This window comes from Nuphar pumila, chromosome 16, assembly GCF_984573655.1.
Source record: "Nuphar pumila chromosome 16, dmNupPumi1.hap1.1, whole genome shotgun sequence".
NCBI lineage: Eukaryota > Viridiplantae > Streptophyta > Magnoliopsida > Nymphaeales > Nymphaeaceae > Nuphar > Nuphar pumila.
The window spans coordinates 72,437,553-72,458,471 of NC_143264.1; the positions used below are offsets into that span (position 1 = coordinate 72,437,553).

At 38.5% G+C, this 20,919-nt stretch overlaps 1 protein-coding gene across 6 annotated transcripts; it reads right to left on the reverse strand.

Moving 5' to 3' along the window:
• Window positions 1–1,818: 1,818 nt before the first annotated feature.
• On the reverse strand, window positions 1,819–19,887 carry LOC149813540 (myb family transcription factor). 6 transcript variants are annotated; one of them, XM_089992026.1, is made up of 11 exons: window positions 19,050–19,887; window positions 16,904–17,517; window positions 13,849–13,933; window positions 10,883–10,994; window positions 10,576–10,688; window positions 8,553–8,650; window positions 8,343–8,419; window positions 6,797–6,871; window positions 2,862–2,924; window positions 2,291–2,392; window positions 1,819–2,085 (listed from the first exon to the last, which is right to left on the reverse strand). In XM_089992026.1, exons 1-11 carry the CDS (start codon window positions 19,066–19,068, stop codon window positions 2,073–2,075), a joined length of 1,371 nt encoding a protein of 456 aa, XP_089848152.1. In that variant the 5' UTR covers window positions 19,069–19,887; the 3' UTR covers window positions 1,819–2,072. The 6 variants fall into 6 exon arrangements, 5 of the variants coding, with proteins under 5 accessions (XP_089848152.1, XP_089848154.1, XP_089848153.1 ...); XM_089992028.1 differs by having other exon boundaries at window positions 2,843–2,924; XM_089992027.1 differs by having other exon boundaries at window positions 1,819–2,392; window positions 2,843–2,924.
• Window positions 19,888–20,919: the final 1,032 nt, after the last annotated feature.

Consider the following 20,919-nt stretch of genomic DNA (forward strand, 5'->3'; position numbering starts at 1 on the left):
TGCTATCTAGCGAGTACTGCAAATCGCTATCCAGCGAGTACTGCAAATCACTATTCAGGTTAAAGCACTCTTCGCCAAATCATTATCGATAAATCACTGATCCTCAAACTCCGAACAACTGAATCATCATTCAGCTGAGAGAACTTCTACAAATCGCTATCCAGTGAATACGAAAATTGTCCTCAAGAAGATCAGGCGTCGTGCTTGAAATTCTACAGCGATACTGAATGTGCATCGAACCAATGGATCCCACAAAGGAGGGAAACCCAACACAATCCATGGTCACAGCGTGCTTCTTGTTCGACCCCAATTCTCGATATCAGTAGAGAAGGAAAGCCGCTCACTGCACCAAACCATCAAATTGATCCATTCTCCAACGAGAAGCGAGTCAATGGGTTTTAAACTACTCATTCAGTGAGGCCAACTTTCCATTGATGGATCACTGCCTTTACATTAGTTGATTTCCTGTTTCCATGCACTTGTTACCTTATGAGGGTCCGATCATTAGGAAGGTCCAACCAGGTTTGATTCTGGAATACCATGTCTCCAAGGATATGATTTCACACTTGAGTACAAGAAGGGTCTCACAAACAGATAAGGATGTCAGTGGACAGAGGGAAAACGGGGCCCCACCCCGCCTTGCCCCATTTGGACCGGGGATGGAGGACATGAAACAGAGGCAGGGATGAAGGTTAAAATCAAAACCCATGCAGGGATGGTCTTACACATTTCACCGCCCCATCCCTGATCTCTGTTAGTAAAGTAACTAAAATACCTTTAGGGATGACAGTGGATCAGAGAGAAACGGGCCCGCCCTGCCTTGCCCCGTTTGGACCAGGGATGGAGGATATGAAACCGGGATAAATGTTAAAATCAAAATCTGTGCAGGGATAGAGGGCAAAATTTTAAGACGGAGTGGGGGTGGCGACCTTGTCCCCCGCCTCCATCCCGCTCCACTGCCATCCCTACAAACCGAGCAGCCAATGCCTTGTCTAAGCACATGGAAGAAGAATGCAGCTTCCTATGTGTTATATCTTCTATTTCTTGTAATTGGGGAAGTCAGCTTCCTATGTGTTATATCTTCTATTTCTTGTAATTGGGGAAGTCGGGCCTGTAAAGTTCTGAAACTCAACAGCTGGTGGAGGAAGGAAGGAGTTCCCCCTAACAGCCATCCCCACTTCCAAAAGAAAGGGGATGTGCTATACTACAAAGGCCGGGGTATGGGTGCGAACAGTAGTGATCTAATTGGGACCATGTTCTTTTGTCCTTTCTCTTTATTTTAGATTTGGCTAGGATTTGAAAGCATATCCGGAGGATAGCACACAACCTGAGTCTTTAATCCAACCTTTGGGACCAAAATATCAAAAGAATAGCTCAGTTGGATGTACATGGTCCATCAAATCCAACCTTTACCAGCTTCCACATGTTTTGGTATTATGTATTTATGATATTATTTATTGGTAACAGTGTTTTCCAATCCACATCTTATATACTTATTTGTTTGGTATAATCCCAGGGAAAGAACCCCACCCCTCCCCTCCAAATCACTTACTACACATTGGCTGGCCTCGGGTTGGTAAAACCTTTGAGGCCAGTACACTCAACTTCAAACTTGTTGCAAGGGACGCCACCCATGGGTTTCAAACTTGTAACATCCAGTCAACTTGGTGACATTCACAAGTCGCACTTACCAGGTGGGTGTAGTGCTAGTCTGCTCCACATCTTATATTCTTGTAAATGTGTACAGTGTTTCTTTCAAAAGAACATGAACGCAATTGTCACATTGCCATCTTGATGAAATTAAGCTCCACGCTTTGGTTTGATAACTCAATCAATGTCTCGCAAATGATTACAAAGTACAACCAAGTCAATCTCGATATTGAATCTCAGACCTAAAGTACTCATCCGAGCGACTGGTGGAAACCTACATCTCATTTGGTACAAGAAACATGCATTGTGATATGCTACATAGAAAACAGTTGTAATGGTTAAATTGAAGCATAAAGAAGTAAATATCGACTGCTGTTCACTGCCACTTGTATGGTTCGATTGATTCGCACTCCAAAATCGCATTATGCGCAAAGCCTGAATGCCATGATCAGAACCTGAATACCACATAGAATATCGCACAGAGATGCCACCGTTGGACATTAGGACTTACTGTCCACTGCCGCTCTTGGGGGATCAAATGTTGCTGAACTTTTTTCCCTTTCTCCAAAAGCCAACTTTAAGAATGCACTTGCTGATGCACTCACAAACTAAAAATCACTCCAGTAGACTGGGACAGTACCTCGAAGCAAGAAGTTGCACCTGTTCCGGAAATGGCTTAGCCAAATTTTCGCCTACATGTTTGGTCATCTGGAGCCAGCGCTTTCGGCAAAGTTCCCCTGATCTATAAATGCAACAAAAAATAGGAAGAAAAGAAAAGAAACACAAAACAACAAAAAAGTTCAGATAGTCAAACAAAAGCAGAGCTAGAGCTAGTATATATATATATATATATATATATATATATATGAGATGGGCGTAGCGTCACAGCGGCGTGCACTAATTCTGCACAAAAACAGCCTTTATCGGTGGTTGCTGACCGCCGCTAAGGAGTCTTTGCACCACATCGGTGCGCGAGACATTCGATGGGCGTCCGACGAGATGGACATCCACTGTTACACACACACACACATATCATGATCATCATCATCAAATAACAGAGTAACATTTGTTTCAGACTGGAATGAGGAAGAGATTTATCAATATACGAAAAAGATAAAAAGGAAATTAGCAACATGTCAACGTTTTAGTTACAGTGAAGAGTTACAAAGGAGCAAGGAACAAGCAGACATACAGGGTTCAGCACAGCATACCGATTATCAATAAGACTGTCCCAATCAACATCATCCATATTGCATGCGTCCAATTCCAAAAGTCTGAATTAAAGATAGCACATGCCAAAGATCAAAACCTATTCTGTTGACAGAGTATAAGTTGACGAAACAAAGCAGCAGAAACTTTCTTATTGGTATGGAAATAGGATAAGAAATGCAGCCAAATTATAGTGTTGCATGTGAAATACAACTAGGAGATAGTTGACACATCCTGCTTTGATATATGGTTCACATTTGAATTTCACGTGATCCATATCTAAAGTCTCCTCAAATTCTTAACTCTTTCATTTTTAAATGACCAAGTGTCAAACAAATAAAAATAACTTAACAGGTATATGTTTGGTTTAAATGCCACTATGGGTTGTCTCCTGGCTAGCCTGTCACTGTTAAAATATATGAATATGTATATACATAGTATTATAAGGTGTTATGTGTTTTTTTTTCTCATATTTTTCCGTCTTTATTTTTTATATGTATTTTTAATGCCCTTCACGGGCATTTAGTCCTTTCGTTCACTAACTGTTGTTCAGTGATATCCTATAGTGTATCTTGTGTATTTGATCCTTAACCCACTACATGTGGTTTGTGATGTCCTATAGTGTATCTTGTGTATTTGATCCTTACCCCACTACATGTGGTTTGTCATTGTTTATGAGGATAGTGTTGTTTTTCATTGTTTGTGAGGATAGTGTTGTCCACTTAATGCTGTTGTAAAGTAAAAAAGTCTAAGATCATTCTTGTCCATTTTTATAATAGGAAATTATAATGGGGGGATGACCTATACATTGTAGTTTCTTGTATTGTTCTTGCCAATGAAGTTTCTCTTGATGATTCTCTCTTGTTCTCTCGCTTGTGCTTGTCTCATCTTGCTTTGATATGGTATCAGAGTCATATTCAAACAAGAAAAGACTGTGAGAAGGTGATTATGGAAGAAGAAGACTTCATTATGGATTGTGGAAGGTCTGCCTCAGGATTCACATTGTTGACATCAGCAACAGTCATATCACTGATGAAGTTTTCACTTGATTAAGGTAGGGCTTTGGTCAAGCTCAATTTTAGGAGTTGAATGAATCAAGAATTGAGACGATATGTTAAGTTCATGATTTTTGGTGGATTTTTCTTTGATTTTCTGAAAGAGGCGGTGAACAATAACCAATCTTCAAAATCTCTTGATTATGTCATTATTTGTGGTTTTTGATGTCCTTAAATGGATGTATTTTATTAGTTTTTATGTGGAGACTGTTGAATATGGTCTAGATGTGAGATTTAGTGATTTGGTGAAGTTTTGAGGAACATTATAGCAGAAGATAACTCTTTCTTTGCCCATATAGTGTTTCAACAGCTATTTTAGCATTTGACCTTCTTGTTACTGTATTGTATCAAGAATGGTGGTTGTTTTCTTTGATATCGGTAATTCCTTGATTGACTTTGTGTTTTTTGGTGCTTGCTTACTGAACTTATTGAAGTTTCCTATATCGGCTGAACTATCCTTTAACCTTTGCTATGTAGTCAAGAGCAATCAGTACCTAGTTGGTGAATCCTTAAAAAGGCTAGTTGTAGACTATACGAGACTAGTCAGTACAAATCACATTGAGATGGACTGTTAAGTTGTACATGTATATATATACATATATTTATATTATTTATAATGATAAATAGGTAAATACCCATTATGGGTATTTTGATCATTTCAATCCTTGTAATAGGTTGTGCCCATTAGGAGCACATTAGTACTTTTACTTTATTCTTGTTTTTTGTCCTTTTCTGTTTTTATAGGAACTATTTGGTCAAATACCAAATAGAGCTGTTGGAGCAGTCCAACAGCTTTATTGAGGTCTCCCTCACTCTTGTATGTGTATAAATAGGGGTTTTTATCCCCTTTCATTTCTTAATGTTTCTCTTAAGCATTCATGCTCAATAAAATATATATTTTTTATGATCTTGTGTTCATCTTTTAAATTTTTTGTTGTCTTGAATGCACTTAGTGCTTGTGTAGTGTCTTTGTGCTCTTGTATTGTCCCTTAGTTGGACTTGTGTATGTGCATGTGCCCTTTGTGTTTATGATCTTGTAAGCCCTTAGAGGCCCTTGTTTTATATTTTCGCATATTTCATTACATGTCATTATATTCATGGAGAATTATTAAAGAAAACTACAGAGTTGTCGTATGTTTAGTCATAATATTAGCTTGCCAACTTAATAACCAAGGTGTTGCCTTCACCTCACTTTCTTTTCCTCCTTGACAAACCTTCAATCTTGACACTAGAAGTTTGAGAGGGAGTGTTAAAATATATGTAACATATTTATGTGTGTATATAAAAATATATATAGTATTACAAGTGTTATGTATTTTCATATTTTTTTCTTTTCTTGTATTTTCCATGCCTTTACTTTGTTCTTTTATTTCTATTTTTAATGGCCTTCATGGGCATTTTTGTCTTTTCGTTCTCTAGCCATTAGGCTAGATAATGGCTAGCAGGCGCCTCTCCTTTGTGTGTGTATGTATGTATATAGGGGTTATACCCTCTTGTATAGTATACTCTTTCTTGAGCGTTTCATAATTGACAAAATGATTTTTTTTTATATCCATTAGGATGGCATAATGGTTAGCTTAGCTAGCTTTTAGGTCATTCTAACGGCTAGTGGGCTGCTCTCCTTTGTGTGTGTGTATATATATGCGGGATAATGTTTGCTACCCTCGTGGGTAAGGAACCCCTAGTGAAAAATGCAACAATTTCAATTTTTGCAGTTTTTATTCTCATCTGATCCTCCAGATGTGATCTATATATCAGGTTCAGTAGAAACTGACCTTTGGATCATGTTTTTCTGATGTATATACCAGATTTTACGACAGTTGAAAAATCAATGGCCTACAATGTACCAAATTTTCAAACCTCAAAAAAACACGTTTTATGTTAAAAAACTATGATCCAAGATGACATAGCATTTGCTACCCTCGTGAGTAAGGAACCTTTAGCTGGAACTCATAGAGACAGACTGTTTTGACCAAATCTGACCTCATGGATGTGTTCAGCATGGTAAAAATAATATGAATCAACCCTTGGTTGATGTTTTTTTGACAAAACATTGTAAGCCATTGATTTTTCAACCGTCAAAATATGACATATGAGTCAGAAAAACATTATCCAAATGCCAGTGTCTACTAAACTTAATACGAGATCATATCCAAAGGGTCAGATGAGCAAAAAAACACAAAAAAATAAAAATATTACATTTTTTCGCTAGGGGGTTCCTTACCGACGATAGTAGCAAACATTATCCATATATAAATGTATATATATAGTAGAGGGTTGCTGCCTACTCTGTTACATAACTGCCACAGACTACCCACAAACGAATGGGGGGTTTCAGGGTTGTTTTTCGCAAATCTGACACTGCAGATGCATTCAGCATGGTTGATTTGCTAGGAACAATACTTGGATTGAGTTTGTTAGATTAAAAAAATATTATTTATAATATTTATAAAAATTTTACACCATCGATTTTCAAACCTTATAAAAACCTACTTACGTATCGGAATCAAACAATGCAAAAGTTGATTCCTATAAAATCAAGCACGTAGAACACATCTGTATGGTCAGATTTGAAAAAAACACAGAAAATAACTCTTCAAAAGCCCGGTAGGCTGCGGCAGGCACAGATCGGAGTAGCCAGCAACCTCCTCTCTCTCCCTATATATATATATATATATATATATATATATATATATATATATATATATATATATATATATATATATATATATATATATGCAACTTCTTTCAACTAAGATGTGAACCCATTCCCACATTGATTCGTTAAATCTCCTAGTTTCTTGTAATTATACACATGGAGACTATCAAAGGCAATAGCTTCCTATATCTAGTGTTCACATTTACAAAGGAAAAATAATCACCTTCCCAATAATTGGTAATCATCAACATCGGCCCAACACCCAGCTTTCACTAAAGGTGATGCCAGTTGGTTGTACCTAAAAAAAGTAGTAACTAATGTCAAGTAGAAATCCAGACAAGAATTTACGATTGAAATCCACAGTAAGCTTAATTGTAGCAGATTTCAGATTATGTGATGACAAAGAGTACAATGACTACTGCGTCCTGAATGGAATAAAGCCATGAATGCATAGGCATCATGTGTTTTATCTAGAAACATATCTTATATTATTTATTTCTGAATGTAATGCCATTGTGTCTCGGCAACTTCTAGGAACACATATCCTAGCACTTATAGTAGGGGATAAAAGATCCATTCACAGAAGTACCTTTCCACAATAAATCATGCTACTAGCAGCTCTCTACTCCATTTTAATTACATGTTATTAAGTGCATGTTTGCTAGAAAAAAAATTATCTATCATCAATTCGAAAAAATCTTTTCAATTTAATTTTCAATAGTGCAACGTATTAAACTAATTCGCTAGTGTCAATAAATCCATTTGAAGACTAAGCTGAAATCATGTCAAACTGTCATTTTGTATTTCTCACGTTGCCAAATTTTCAAAGCTATGGAATAGGGTGCATGCGCAGCTGTGGCCCTTGTGTGTGTGTGGCTGTGGCACATGGTGTGCACGCAGCTGCGGCACATGGTGAACAACACACACAAAAATCTGGGAAAAAAAAAGAAAATCTCAATAATTTTCAATAAACTTTATCAAGCAAGCCACATACAAACATGAAATCAATATTCAGTTAAGCAGAAAAAAGTTCATGGACATATCTACAATATGAACTTATATTTTAACTTTAATCTATATCAATCAAAGAAATCAAAAAATATATAAGAACAAATTAACAAATAAATTTTTTTTAGAATAAAGGAGAAAATAACAAATAAATAAAAGGAGCAGTGGAAATTTTCAAATAATGTCAGAATCTATGTCACAGGGATTCGGTTAGCGGGTGCGGGTGCGGTGTGGGTGTGGGTGTGGGTGTGGGTGCGGCACCGGGTGTGGTCAACCCGACCCTGGGTGCGGTCAACGCACCCAGGGTCATTTTGGTCCAATTTTCGGACTTAAAAAAAATTGCCAAGAATTTTTTTTGCAAATTTTTTTTTGCCCTATATGTCACAGGGATTCTCCAACTAGGTGTCGCACCCGCACCCGATGCGGTCAACCTGACCCTGGGTGCAGTCAATGCACCCAGGGTCATTTATGTCCAACTTTTGGACTTTATATATATATATATATATATATATATATATATATATATATATATATATATATATATATATATATATATATATATATATATTTTGCCGCACCCCCGCACCAGAGTTTTTTGAAAGTGCCACACCCGCACACCCGCACCCATGTGACATAGGTCAGAATAGAGAAGCTCAAGCATGACATGCACACTAAAGTAGTACCCACAAATCAAAGTCCATCTCATCCAGCACGGCATGTAGTAACATAAAAGAAAATGCATATAAGGGTTATGCAGAGACCACTTCAAGCAGCAAGCTGTATGATTTCGAGTAGCCAACTTGTCACTTATTGCCTCCCATGATATATTATCACGCAGCTGCAAAAAATAGTGCATCACTCAGAAATATCAAGTAATTAAACTGGATAACTATTAAACAGAGCCACACTATTTAGTGAACAACTGGTAATGCTAATCTTTTCTAGTTATACGCTATAAATTATTGACCAACCATGGCATGCTTTATTTTATTCTCTTCAAAAGCTTTCATCTGCAAATCTAAGTTGACCATATCAAATAACTGCTGATACTCCTCTTGAGACCACGGCCCTGTAATATGACCAAAACAAAAGACATGAAAAAACACTCGGGGCTTAATATGCTAGCAAGGAACAACTTCCACAAGAATGATTGCCACTGTTGAAGAAAGCATAGATAAATATACTGAAAGGAGCTTAATATGCTTTTAAGCACTAGAAGTTATATTATATGGCATAACATGGACTAGAAAATATTCACATTCTACCACACTTTTTTTGGACTTTCAAAATCAAAATGTCAATGATTGATCTCTTCATAATTTGGCTATAGCCTGAACTGATAATAATCAAGAATAAATCCATAGGAGAGGAGAGGTAATATCAACATAAAAGTATTGTATATTAGGGGTCTTTTTCAGATTCGGACTCAGATTCATGCAAAATTTGGATTCAGATTCTGATCAGGCAGGATCTAGCCAGTATCCGATCTGTCTGCAGCCTCAATCTATACGCTCTAGATAGCATCATATTCTACTAACATGTGTCAACAAAACTCCTAGAACTAATGACAAAATCATTGCAAAAATCTACAAAACCTAGAACAGTAAATCAGTTGCAGCCCAGGCTTCACGAAGAGAAATAATTGGGACTTAAGCAACTGGAACATAATATACCATGTGAAGCAAGAAAGCCATGTAATATATGACTAACTTATTTGTGCATGTGTTTTATGTCATCCAGGTCCTTTGTCTATAACCATATAACGAAGAACTTCTAAATAAAGGACAGTTGACCTGCTACATTGGTTCAAAAGAACTTGCCCTTTTGAACAAGTGCCTCTTAATAAAAGAACAGGGACTCCACGCTGACCTGCATCTATGCCGTTTACCAACAAGAATAGCAGACATGACTAATGATAAGTTGTACGCTTATTATGTTGTAATATTTGTGTATAAAATGCAGTTTTTGTATTTTTTTTTTACCTCTTTAGGGACAGTTTCATAATTTGTCTGAATAGGGAAATATTGTCTTTTAGTTTATGTAGTATTTTTGTCCAGATTCTTGTACTTTTTATGACTGTTGTATCTCATAGAGGCACCTCCTTGGTTTAAGAGATTCAGTAGTATTATGTTGAAAGTTTTATTTAAATCATGACATACTAACACTACCATTTTTGTTAAATTGTTTTCTGCCAGTATTGTCATTTTACTTCTCTATGTTGGTGATATTATGATACCTGGAAGTGACTGAAAAGGCATTGAGTATATTCAAAACCAGCTCCAGAAAAAAAAATTGACATGGCTGATCTAGGCCATCTCCAGTACTTCCTTAAAATGGAAGTCACACAGTCTACACGATAATGCTTTCTTTTACAAACAAAATTGATGGTGCTAACATATTTTCAAGATCAAGCATCAGCAATAAGAAAGTAGACAACTCCTGCGACCCTAAATGTGAAATTACGACATATAAACAGAGTGCGACGGCCCTCCTCCATATGAAGACATTTTTGCCCAGATATCTTTTTTTTTTTTGCAATAACCTCTGATATGAGGTGTTTTTGTCTAGATTCATGGGCTTTTTATGACCATTGCATCTCACTTCTTATAAATTCTTATAAAAAGGATGTTATGAGTTAACAAAGTCATCCTTTTTCACAACCCTAGTTTGCCGAAAACTCAAGTCTTGACTGGTTTTGCCTAAGGACTCCTAAATTTCTTGGAATAATATGTTCTTGCTCCAATTCCTCATCGAGGTACAGAGTGCCACAATAAAGAAACAAAATTCTTCAGCAGTTACCTATCACTCACAGATCCATGACTCCATGTCATTCATTACTAATTTATATTTGAAAAACAACATGCAAACCATGAAAGTGTGGCACCATCTAATAAGTAAACACCTGAATATCTGAGCAGATAACAAAGCTTCTTAAAATGCACCATTACTATTTGAAAGGCATAGTTGCTATAACCATAGTTACATGATTCTTACCAGTTCTATAGGATGATAACTTTGTTCTACGCCAAAGATCTTTAACATGAAATCTATGTTTCCCAAGATCATCTCCAATTTTCTTCCACTTTCTTCCATGTAATTCAACAAACCTATATTCAAATTATGTTCACATAAATATGTCACATGCTTAAACTGCATTAACAGTAAACAACCCAAAGCAATCAACAACACAAATTTTGTTTGAGATATCATCTTAATATTGGAATGTTTGAGAAGAGATCACTCTAATAGTGCAAGAATATTTCAAAGACACATTATAAACTTTCTTAAATGATCAAAGTACCTTCGGACAGCATTTCGTTCTTCATCATCCCATTTGCGTTCATCAGACCTTTGATATATTACATGTGCTCGAACATAAATGCTTTTTTGAGACCTCCAAGGTAATCTAGCAGCTGAGGTAGATAGCAAAGAGACCATGGCAGTTGTTAAAGAGTTTCTCCAACATTTAAGGAAAGAAAAAAACAAACTACTATGACCTATACTAAGAGTAGAAAATAGCTGCACGATTGCTAAGATGTATGGGAGAAAAACATCCTAAAATTTAACTGTTACCATGTGTAAAGTTATGGTAGACTTTTTCTGAAGGTTTCTGTTATTGCCTTGAGAGGCCCTATGTTGTGAACATAGCACCTTAAATAGTCTATCAAATTCTGTGTGCACCCGAAGCAATCATATACATAGACCTTATGTAGAAATCTCCATGATTCTGTGCATTTTTGTTTGCTAAATTTTGCACAAAATAAACTGAAGTGAAAGTAATGTAAATTTCTTGTTTACAGGAAAACATACTCTATTAGATGATAATTCCAAGTTAACTAGCATTATTCAAAATATGCACCAACGTGGTGGCTGTCTCATTTTTTATGGTGACAGAAAAGGTTTTGTGGTAAACCTTGTTAGGAAACCACAGAACCAGACTCATTTACATGGAGTTAGCTTATGTTGAGTCAGTGTTGCTTAGGGCTTTAGCCATATCTGATTGGAGAAGGATCTATTGACTGAATTTTTGTCCTCATAGATGTGACCTCCTGAACAGTCTTCTTATGCATTGGATTGGAGATATCAATCATTGCCAACTGAAACCCCGGTGATTTGGTGTCAGACTGTCAGTTTCTCTTGTGATGATGATTCGTGTATGTTGCCATTGAGAGGTCTGATAATGAGATCTAATAGTCACAACTTCCATGATTTTTTTACTTTTCTTACACTACCAATCAAAATATTGATTACATCCCTGATGATGTTCACAGCTGCCTTACATGGCCCAAAATTTGGCCTTTTCCTTTTTGCAGGGTTTAATGTTTGCAGAATTTTGCTTAGGCTCTGCCCTACCTGTACTAAGTTAACATGCCATATCCTTGCAGATATGCCATCAAATCCGAGAACCTATGTCACAGGGACTCGGCCAACTGGGTGCCGCACCCGCGTCGACGTGACATGATGCGGGTGCGTGTGCGGCACCCGGTGCGGTCAACCTGACCCTGGGTGCGGTCAACACACCCAGGGTTATTTATGTCCAACTTTTGGACTTTATATATATATATATATATATATATATATATTTTGCCGCACCCCCGCACCGATGTGACAGCCGAGAACCATAAAAATCTAAAATGGTTCTGATCACATGATGACTACTTTGTTCAAGCAATGCTCAAACAGTCTCATACAAAAGGAAAAACCAAGGAAGCATTTGAAATGGGTGACGGTAAATCTGCCACATGAGATAGCAACAAGAGAGTTTGGATTGCAAAGCGATGATAAATTCTTATTGCTGAAGGTGATGCATGAAAATGATTACACTTTGTTAGTTACATTACTCTCTCTACGCGCGCGGGCGCGCGCGCGCGCGCGTGTGTGTGTGTGTGTGTGTGTGTGTGTGTGTGTGTGTGTGTGTGTGTGTGTGTGTGTGTGTGTGTGTGCCCACACATACAAAGGTTCTATTCAGAACTTGCCTATCATTGAAGAGATTGAATGCACCAGGATGTAACATGCATAACTATGTGTTGTTTTGCGTTTAGTGTATATGATCCAAGTTTTCGTATTCTATCACAAAAGTAACACTTTTACGGACCTAGAAATACCCAAAAACACTAAACTCCTTACAAATAATTTAGTAATGGTTCATAACAGAGACAGATAATGTTGATGTCCTTTGCAGCTCGATTCTAAGTTCCATAACTACATCTTTACTTAAATTTCTTAAGCTGCACCAGAGAAAATAGAAATGACACTGAAGGTGCTGTCATAATTCCACTGTCCTTGTTCATTTCTTCCTATTAACTCTTTCCCAATTCAATTTATCAAATTATTTGTCTTTTTTTTCTTTTTTATGCACCACTCCTCAAAACAATTGAAATGCTTTTATCTATGCCTCAGTATCTCTGATGCCTCAGTATCTCTGATCCCTCAGAACTCTGGGAAGCAGAATTTACATTCTTCTGTTGATTGCATTCTGTCAACGACTTTCAGCTCAACTCTGAGTATGGCATCATGGTTCACCACAGAAACTGATCCAGCTTAGACAATTTTCAATACATGGTGACCACTCTTTGCTTGCTTGTTCATTTCTGTTTATTTCCCCACAAATACATTTTGAGTATCTAACATGGTGATTGCTTGTCACCCACTTATCTGCATTAATAGACATTCTTTTACTGACAGAGAATTTTAAGACAAAAAGAAAACGGAGACATTTACAATGCCACATTGACAGTGGCATGATTGACATGCTGAGGAGAGGAAAATGCCATAAGCATTTTCAGTAGTCTTGACAAGTTCCTGATAAGCATTTACTAAATTGATAAGTCCTTTACCGCAAGTATAGGCCCTAAATCAGCCCACAAGGGCTCCGGTCATCTGTAGGGGCGACTTGTGAATGTCACCAAGTTGACGGGACGTCACAAGTTCGAAACCCACGGGTGGCATCCCTTGCCGCAAGGTCGAAGCTGGGTGTACTCCCCGGTGGGCAGGGAGGGCCTTAAGGGTTTTACCAACCACAGGCCAGCCAAGGGAGGGGGGGGGGGATTGTTCACATGGATTATCCAAAAAAAGTATAGGCCATAAATCAGAATATACCAAACCATGCATGCAATACAATACTTGAATATCAAGCCTTCTATCACCTTCTTAAAAACATGCACATATCAACAAATACCAATTATATATTAACATATTAAATCATGCAATATGATACTTGAATGCCAAACCCATTATCATCTTATAAAACAGAACATTAATTCTTACCAATTTCACTCCAGCAATTTCTAACTTCAGGATATTTCTTGCAGTTCAGAACCTTTTCCAGCCCATCTTCTTCAAAACCGTGTTCCTGAAAGCACAAAAAATTCCCTAAACCATTATTGCTGGCCACCAACAGATCATAACATTTGACTAACAAAATATTATAGGCCTTTGACTCGCTAATCAATGGAATGAAAGACAAAAAAAGATACCAAATGAAATAACAGTTTCTGTTAAAGTGATGCAAACAATAGCACACCTTCATGAAGAACACTATTTACCCACACAGCCTTCAGCTGTGACAGACAAGCTAAATATCTTAGGGACTTCATATAGCAGCAAATAATGAATTTTAAGGATAAGAACAGACATATTTGTGTGCACATTACACACACAGAAATATCATCATCATCATCACGACTTATCTAAACTATATGAGGATAGCCTTATCAGCCTATTTTTCCATTCCTTTCTATCCAGAGTTACAGCCTGCGTCACTTTAAAGTCTTTCACATTGCCTCTTACGACCTCCTTCTGCATGCAGGTACAGACAAGCACACAGATGAACACATGCATGAACGCACTTATGGACACACACACACACACACAGACGAACACATGAACGCATGCATGGTGAATGTCTCCATGCCAGAGACATTTACCTAGTTATGCTAGCCAATTTTGCAATATTTTCATCAGTCAATCTTAGATTTCAAAATAGCAACCACATTTGGCACCAATGTTCCCATCTTTCTTTACTTCCACTTTTCTTTTCTTTTTCACCTCTCAAACTCAATTAGCTTCCAACACTGGGAAATATATGAAGAATGGAGTGCATGCCTTACAAAAACATAGAATTCATACAATTATAGAGAATGTTAGCAATTTCATTTCTCACATAAGTATCACAACCACTCACATAATTATCATGTATATTTGTGTATAGGATTATCAAGAACACATTACATGCATGGAAAAAAGACCTTTTTTATTGAAAAGGGGAAAACCTGGCCCAGGCCGGAGACTAGGTCCAGACAAGGTTGTCTCACCACAAAAAACCATTTGTATGATTGTCATGCCCCCAGGAACAGTACCATTCGCATCGGCTTGCACACAAGGTGCATGGCTGTTTTCAAACTTGAGACATGGGTTAGTACCACACCTCAAGCCCGCTCCACTGGCCAAATTCATACCCTGCTATGGGGCAAGAAAGACTTGTAATTATGTAACCTAATTATCATGACTTCAGTGAATCACATTTAAGAAATATCATGTACACCCTAATCACTCAATCTAATTATACTTTTTATGAAAAAAAAATAAAACAATAACTATAGTAACAATAGAACATAGTTGCATGTGTTTTCTACTTAATCCAAACCTGTGGATGTGATTCTCTATAGTTTATTTAGTAGAAAACATATATTGCTTTAAACATTGTTCTTGTTTATATATGTTTTTAGAGAAATAAAAAAAAAATCAACAATTCATATTGCACTAAAAATTTGATTAACTATAATCAAGAATTCTTGTTAAATTGATTCAATCCAAAGCATGGTTTTTAGTGAATAAGCAATGTTAAACACAACTAAAGGTTTGGAATAAGCAAAAAACACATGAAACTATGTTTTCCAAGGGGTCTAGGACATAAATGGCCTGGGAGTTACACGTCTCATAAAAAGTCATCTTTGACCACCGACCCAACTGTCTATACCTAAAAGAAAAGAATAGGTTTTTTGTCTCTTTGTCATCTTCTTTGTCCAAAAGAAAGAACCCCGACCTAATCTGTTAACAATATTAAGAAAGAATTGGAAAGTCCTTCCATTGGAAGGAAATCTTGTAAATTGGTAATAAAGGTACCCAACTGTAATGGAAAACCCTGGGAAACCTAGTAGTGATATTGGGAAACCATGGAATAGGAAAGTCCTAAAACAATTGAGTTTACTATTTCCTATTGCACCTGGTTAAGAAATCATTATAAATAAACATAATCCCTCTCTCTAGGTAGTTCAGGAAGAGAGAGAGAGAGAGAGAGAGAGAGAGAGAGAGAGAGAGAGAGATATCATAGATGGATACCACATGGTTGGTTCATATAATGGGGTGGCAATGTTGCAACTTATCACCGCAACTGGGTGCATGGTTACACCTCTTACGACTACATTTGTTGCAGCAAACACTAAGCACGCACTGGACGCCACTGCATCAACACTCAATATTTGGTGTGGCAAGTCAGCTTGGGATGGAGAAGGCATGCGGACTTCCCCACTGTGTGTACACTTAGACTATCTGCATGGGCTCACTCAGCCATTTAGTTTTTCAGGTTGATATATTTTTGTTTGTTTTCTCAAGGACTAATCATGTTATTCTCTCCTCCCGTGCATTGGCACGGGTTTTTTATTATATATATAATGAGAGAGAGCAAATGTACGAATAAAGAATATTATAAGTTTATATAAACTTAACTTGTTTATCAACACCATGATAACTAGCAAGAATTAATAAATTATTTCAGTCACAAAAACATGGAAATACATTGATTAAAATTAGAAAACAACTATACAAATTTGTTATACTGCATGTAAATGAGTGCACAGTTGGGTTACTTTTAATAAAATAGTAAGTATTCAAATGTAACATAAGGCTATAGGATTTTGATAGAGTAGTTTCAAGAAAACAAGGTAAAAAAAGTGTGGTCACATTAAATCATTCAATTCCTACATTTTATTCAGCACATTACATCTTTCGTAACATTAAATTTATGTAATATTTTTCAAAAACGAGTAACTAAAGATTCTAGATAATCTAAAAAAAAGGATTTTGCATCTAAGTGAAACATAGGAGAAACACACACAAAAATGTGCTTTCACGTAAATTAAACAGGTTTCTCATGCGATAGGAAACAGGTTACTCACTCAATGGAAAATGTTTCCCATAAGTTTTCCACAAGTTTCCAGTATAAGTTTTAGAAACTTTAAATTTCACGTCTTGCAAATAGTTTTCCAGAAAATGACTTTCGCAGATGCAAGTAGAGTTTCTGGTAACATTGGGAAAAACTAACCTCTATGTAGTTGGATATAGCTTCTCTGATCAAATTATCTTCTTCGGCTGAGAATCTCTTTCCTTGAATTAAACCGTCCCCAAAATCACTACATCCCTTTTCTGAAGGGCAATCCTTATCTAATGGGAAAACCTCTACGGTATTTGAAAAAGACACCCGCTTCGAATTTTTCTCTGACCGTGGGGAATTTTCTGCACTATCAATTTCCCCTTCGTCATTCTTGTCTTTCTTCTTTTTCTTCTTTAGTCTCGAATGATCCTTTTTTTCCCTCACCTCCTTACTTTCTCTTTTTCGCTTCTCCTTCCCATGCCTCTGTTTGGAACCTTCACCATCTGACTTGATGCCTAATTTAGTGTTTTCACGAATGCTGAAACTATCATTCCCATGCCCATTAATTCCTGCTGTAGATATTTTGTGCGCTTCTAAACTTTCAAGATGAATTTTTTTATGTTTCTTCTTCTTCCGCTTCTCTTTGTTGTCCTTGTCTAGATTCTTTTCTTCCCTTATGGCCTCCTCTTTCTTCCTTGTTGCCTTCTTGGTATGCTTCCTGTCTCCATGATTCTCTTCGGCATTTTCTGGTCGATTTCGACTCTTGTGAGACATCTCGTGCTCTTCTGCAGGAGTAACAATAATACAGCAAAAGCAACAAGGCAGTGAACGTAAATGTAAGCAGGAAAGTACTGAAAAGTAACAGCTGGGCATGTAAAGCACGACGACAGCAGAAAAAGAAAAGTGCAAAAAAGTAAAGATAGGAAAGGAAAAGACATAAACTTAAAAAGACAAAAAATAAAAGCCTAAGCACATAAAGCACAGCAGCAGCAAAAAAGTAAAGACATAAAAATTAAATTACGAAAAATAAAAGCCTAAGAACATAAAACGTGGCCGCAGTAGAAAAAGGAAAGTGCAAGAAAGTAAGAAGGAAAAAGATGTGAAACCACGTCCTTGAGTTAAAAGACATAAGTATATATTTTTATATGTGTAGATATACATAATTGTTCTTTGCTTTTCAATTTTAATTATCTTTTCTTATTTTAACTTTTGTCCGTTCATAGTCCTATCAACGCAACTTTCTCCTACCTTGTCGGGTTGCAGTTATGCGTACGCTTGTGAGCGTAAGTGAGGACGAGCTCAGGTCACGAGGCACGAGCCTGCTCTGATGCGCAAGCTCTTATGTTAGTATGTTAAAAATAAAAAAGGACAAAGCAAGAAGGGGCAGTGGCAAGGGATAGGCCGCTGCCGGATGGGGGAACTAAGAGGGGCAGGGGGCGAAGCCCCCTCCCTTGCCAGAAATCCAAAGGCAGCAACGGCCTTGCCCCTGCCTGACAAAATGCAGGGAGGCAGGGGCGAAGCTCTTGCTTGTCCACTGGTCGGGAGGAGGCAGGGGCAAAAAACCCTGCCAGAAAAGAGGACAAGGAGGCAGGGGGCCCAAACCCTCCCTCCCACCAGACAGAAAATAGAGGGGCAGGGCGAAGCCCCTGCCTGACGAGGACCTAGAGGCAGGGCGACTGCCCTGTCTGACAGAAGGTTCAAACGGCGAGGGCGAGGACCCTGCCTGAGCAAACTACGAGGCAGGGCAGAAACCCCTGCCTGACACATCCGAAGACGGGGAAGGGCAGAGACAGGGGGCGAACCCCTGTCTGCCGAGGGGAAAAAGAGGGGCAGGGCAAAGCCCCTGCCGAAGGAACCCCAACAGTGGCAGGGGCCGAAACGAAAGAGGGAGACAGAGAGGGGCAGGGTCATCGGCCCAGCCTGCAAAACCAAAGGCGGCAGGGGCCTTGCCCCTGCCTGCCAGGAAAGACACAAAGGGCAGGGGCGGAGCCCCTTGCCGGGAAGATAGAGGCGGCAGGGGATTCGCCCCTGCCTATCCGAAATGGAGAGCTGGCAGGCCCTGCCTGCCAGCAAAAGGGAAGTAGAAGAAGACGAAGAAGAGGGAGACAACGAGGGGGAGAGGTGCTCGGCACCTCCCTCCTGGCAGACCCAGAGCCACCCACGATGGTGGCTCTGGTCCACCTACCTTAAAACGAAAAGGGGAAAGGGGAAGTAGGAGGTCGTCGACCTCCTGCCCGCGTCTCCAGCGAGAGGAGAGAGCCTGTGAAGAGGAATACGGCGGCGGGATGGGAGACGAGGAGGGGGTGTCGGGGTTTACCAGAGGGGAGCGAGGTCATGGATCAAGTGCAGGTCAGCGTCGCCGACGGGAGATGGTGCACAGGGGGCTGGCGTCGGCTGCTGGAACACGACGAGCGAGAGAGAGGAGGCGTCGGGGGTTGCCGGCGTCAGGTGGCCGGGAAACGGGAGAGAAAAGGGAGGGTCGAGGGGCAGTGGCAGAGGGTCGCCGGTGGCCTGCCGGAAAACATAGCAAAGTGGGAGAGGGGGGCGCGGCGAACACACAGAGAGGGTGAGGGACGGGGGGGTGCTGTCGGTCGGCGCTCCGGCGAGCCGTCGGCTGGAGGTCGGACGGGAAGAGGGACCAGGGCAGGCGGCGGAGGTGGGGAGGGTGAAAATCCTAACCCCTCTGTTGCTTTATAAAAGCAAAGCACGGGTGTTGGGGTATCCAGTTCGGTTCCGGGTCGGGTCCAGACCCAATCTGGATCCGAACCAAAACATTTTTTTTAAACATGGGTTTTACATCTGCAGTACCACCATCGTTCTTCTTGTCCCACTCATCCACTTTTTCCTCTTCCACCTACTTCCTTTTCTTTCGCCCGACCTCCTTCCTCTTTTCCAAGAAATCCTTTTCGTTGCTTCGAGATCGATCAAACCCTTCTGTAGATGCCCTGTACTCTCAAGAAATTCCATCTCCACTCTTTTTCCTCTTTTCTTTCTTTTTGTTTATCAAACCCTCCTCTTTCCTCCCATACTTCTCTGTCTCCATCGTCTCCTTCTGCTTTCTCTCCTTGAAATGCTCTCCTTTGCAATTTTCGCTACGTCTAAAACCCTCAGTAGAGATCTCGTGCTCTTTAACCTTGCCATAGTTTTTCCCCTTCTTCTTCTTCTTCTTCCTCTTCCTTTCCCTCTACCCCATTCTCCTTCCTGTTCCTATCTATGGAGAACTCCTCTCTTCCCTCGGAGAATCGACTGAAATCCTCGGCAGACACCTCATCATCTTCTGGATTATCCTCATCGTTTTTCTTCTTCTTCTCTACCATCTCCTCCTTGTATTCTTCCATCTCCTTCCCTTTCACTCCCTTCCTTAGAATCGGCCACTTCGTTGGCCAAATGCACACCCTACAAAAGGACAAGAAATACCTAAAAAGAGTGTTTGATCAAGCCTCTCGTGACACACACACCACATACCATCCGTTACGTTGAGAATAGGATGAGTGGACGCTCTTAAAAAAAAAGTAGGCTCTTGTGCAGTAGTCGTCGATGACGACACCCTGGTCTCTCTCCTTTCTTCTTTTCTCCTTCTCTCGCAGTATAATTTTGATTAGGGTTTGGGATAAAAAAATTAAAATTATTTGATTAAGGTTTTTTTTATTTGAGTAAGTTTTTTCTTTGATTTTTTTTATAAGAGCTTTGAATCAAAATTATTAAATTAGGGCTTTTATAGTTAATTTGATTAGGTTTTTTATTTGATTTCTTTGATTGAAGCTTTGAATCAAATTTCTCAAATTATAGTGTATTATAATTATTTTAATTAGGTTCTTTTTCTTTGATTATATCTTTGAAACAAATTTCTTTAATTATGATTTTTTATAGTTAACTTGATTAGGGTTGTTTTTCTTTGACTTTCTTTGGTTAGGGTTTGAATTAAGGTTTTTTATATTTAATTTTATGGTTTATTTTTCTTATAGTTTAAGGTTTTTGGATTTATTTATGATTTATTCTTTTGTATTTTAGGGTTTTATGATTTATTTATGGTTTTTGCATTTGTATAAAAAATTATGAATTCTTATTTTTTTCTCAAATTACTCAATTTTAAACATTTTTTGGTACTTGGATCTAGTTTAAGATCCATGTTCGAAGCTAAAATCTATAATTTTTTGATAGAACTTTCATAATTATATCCAATATGA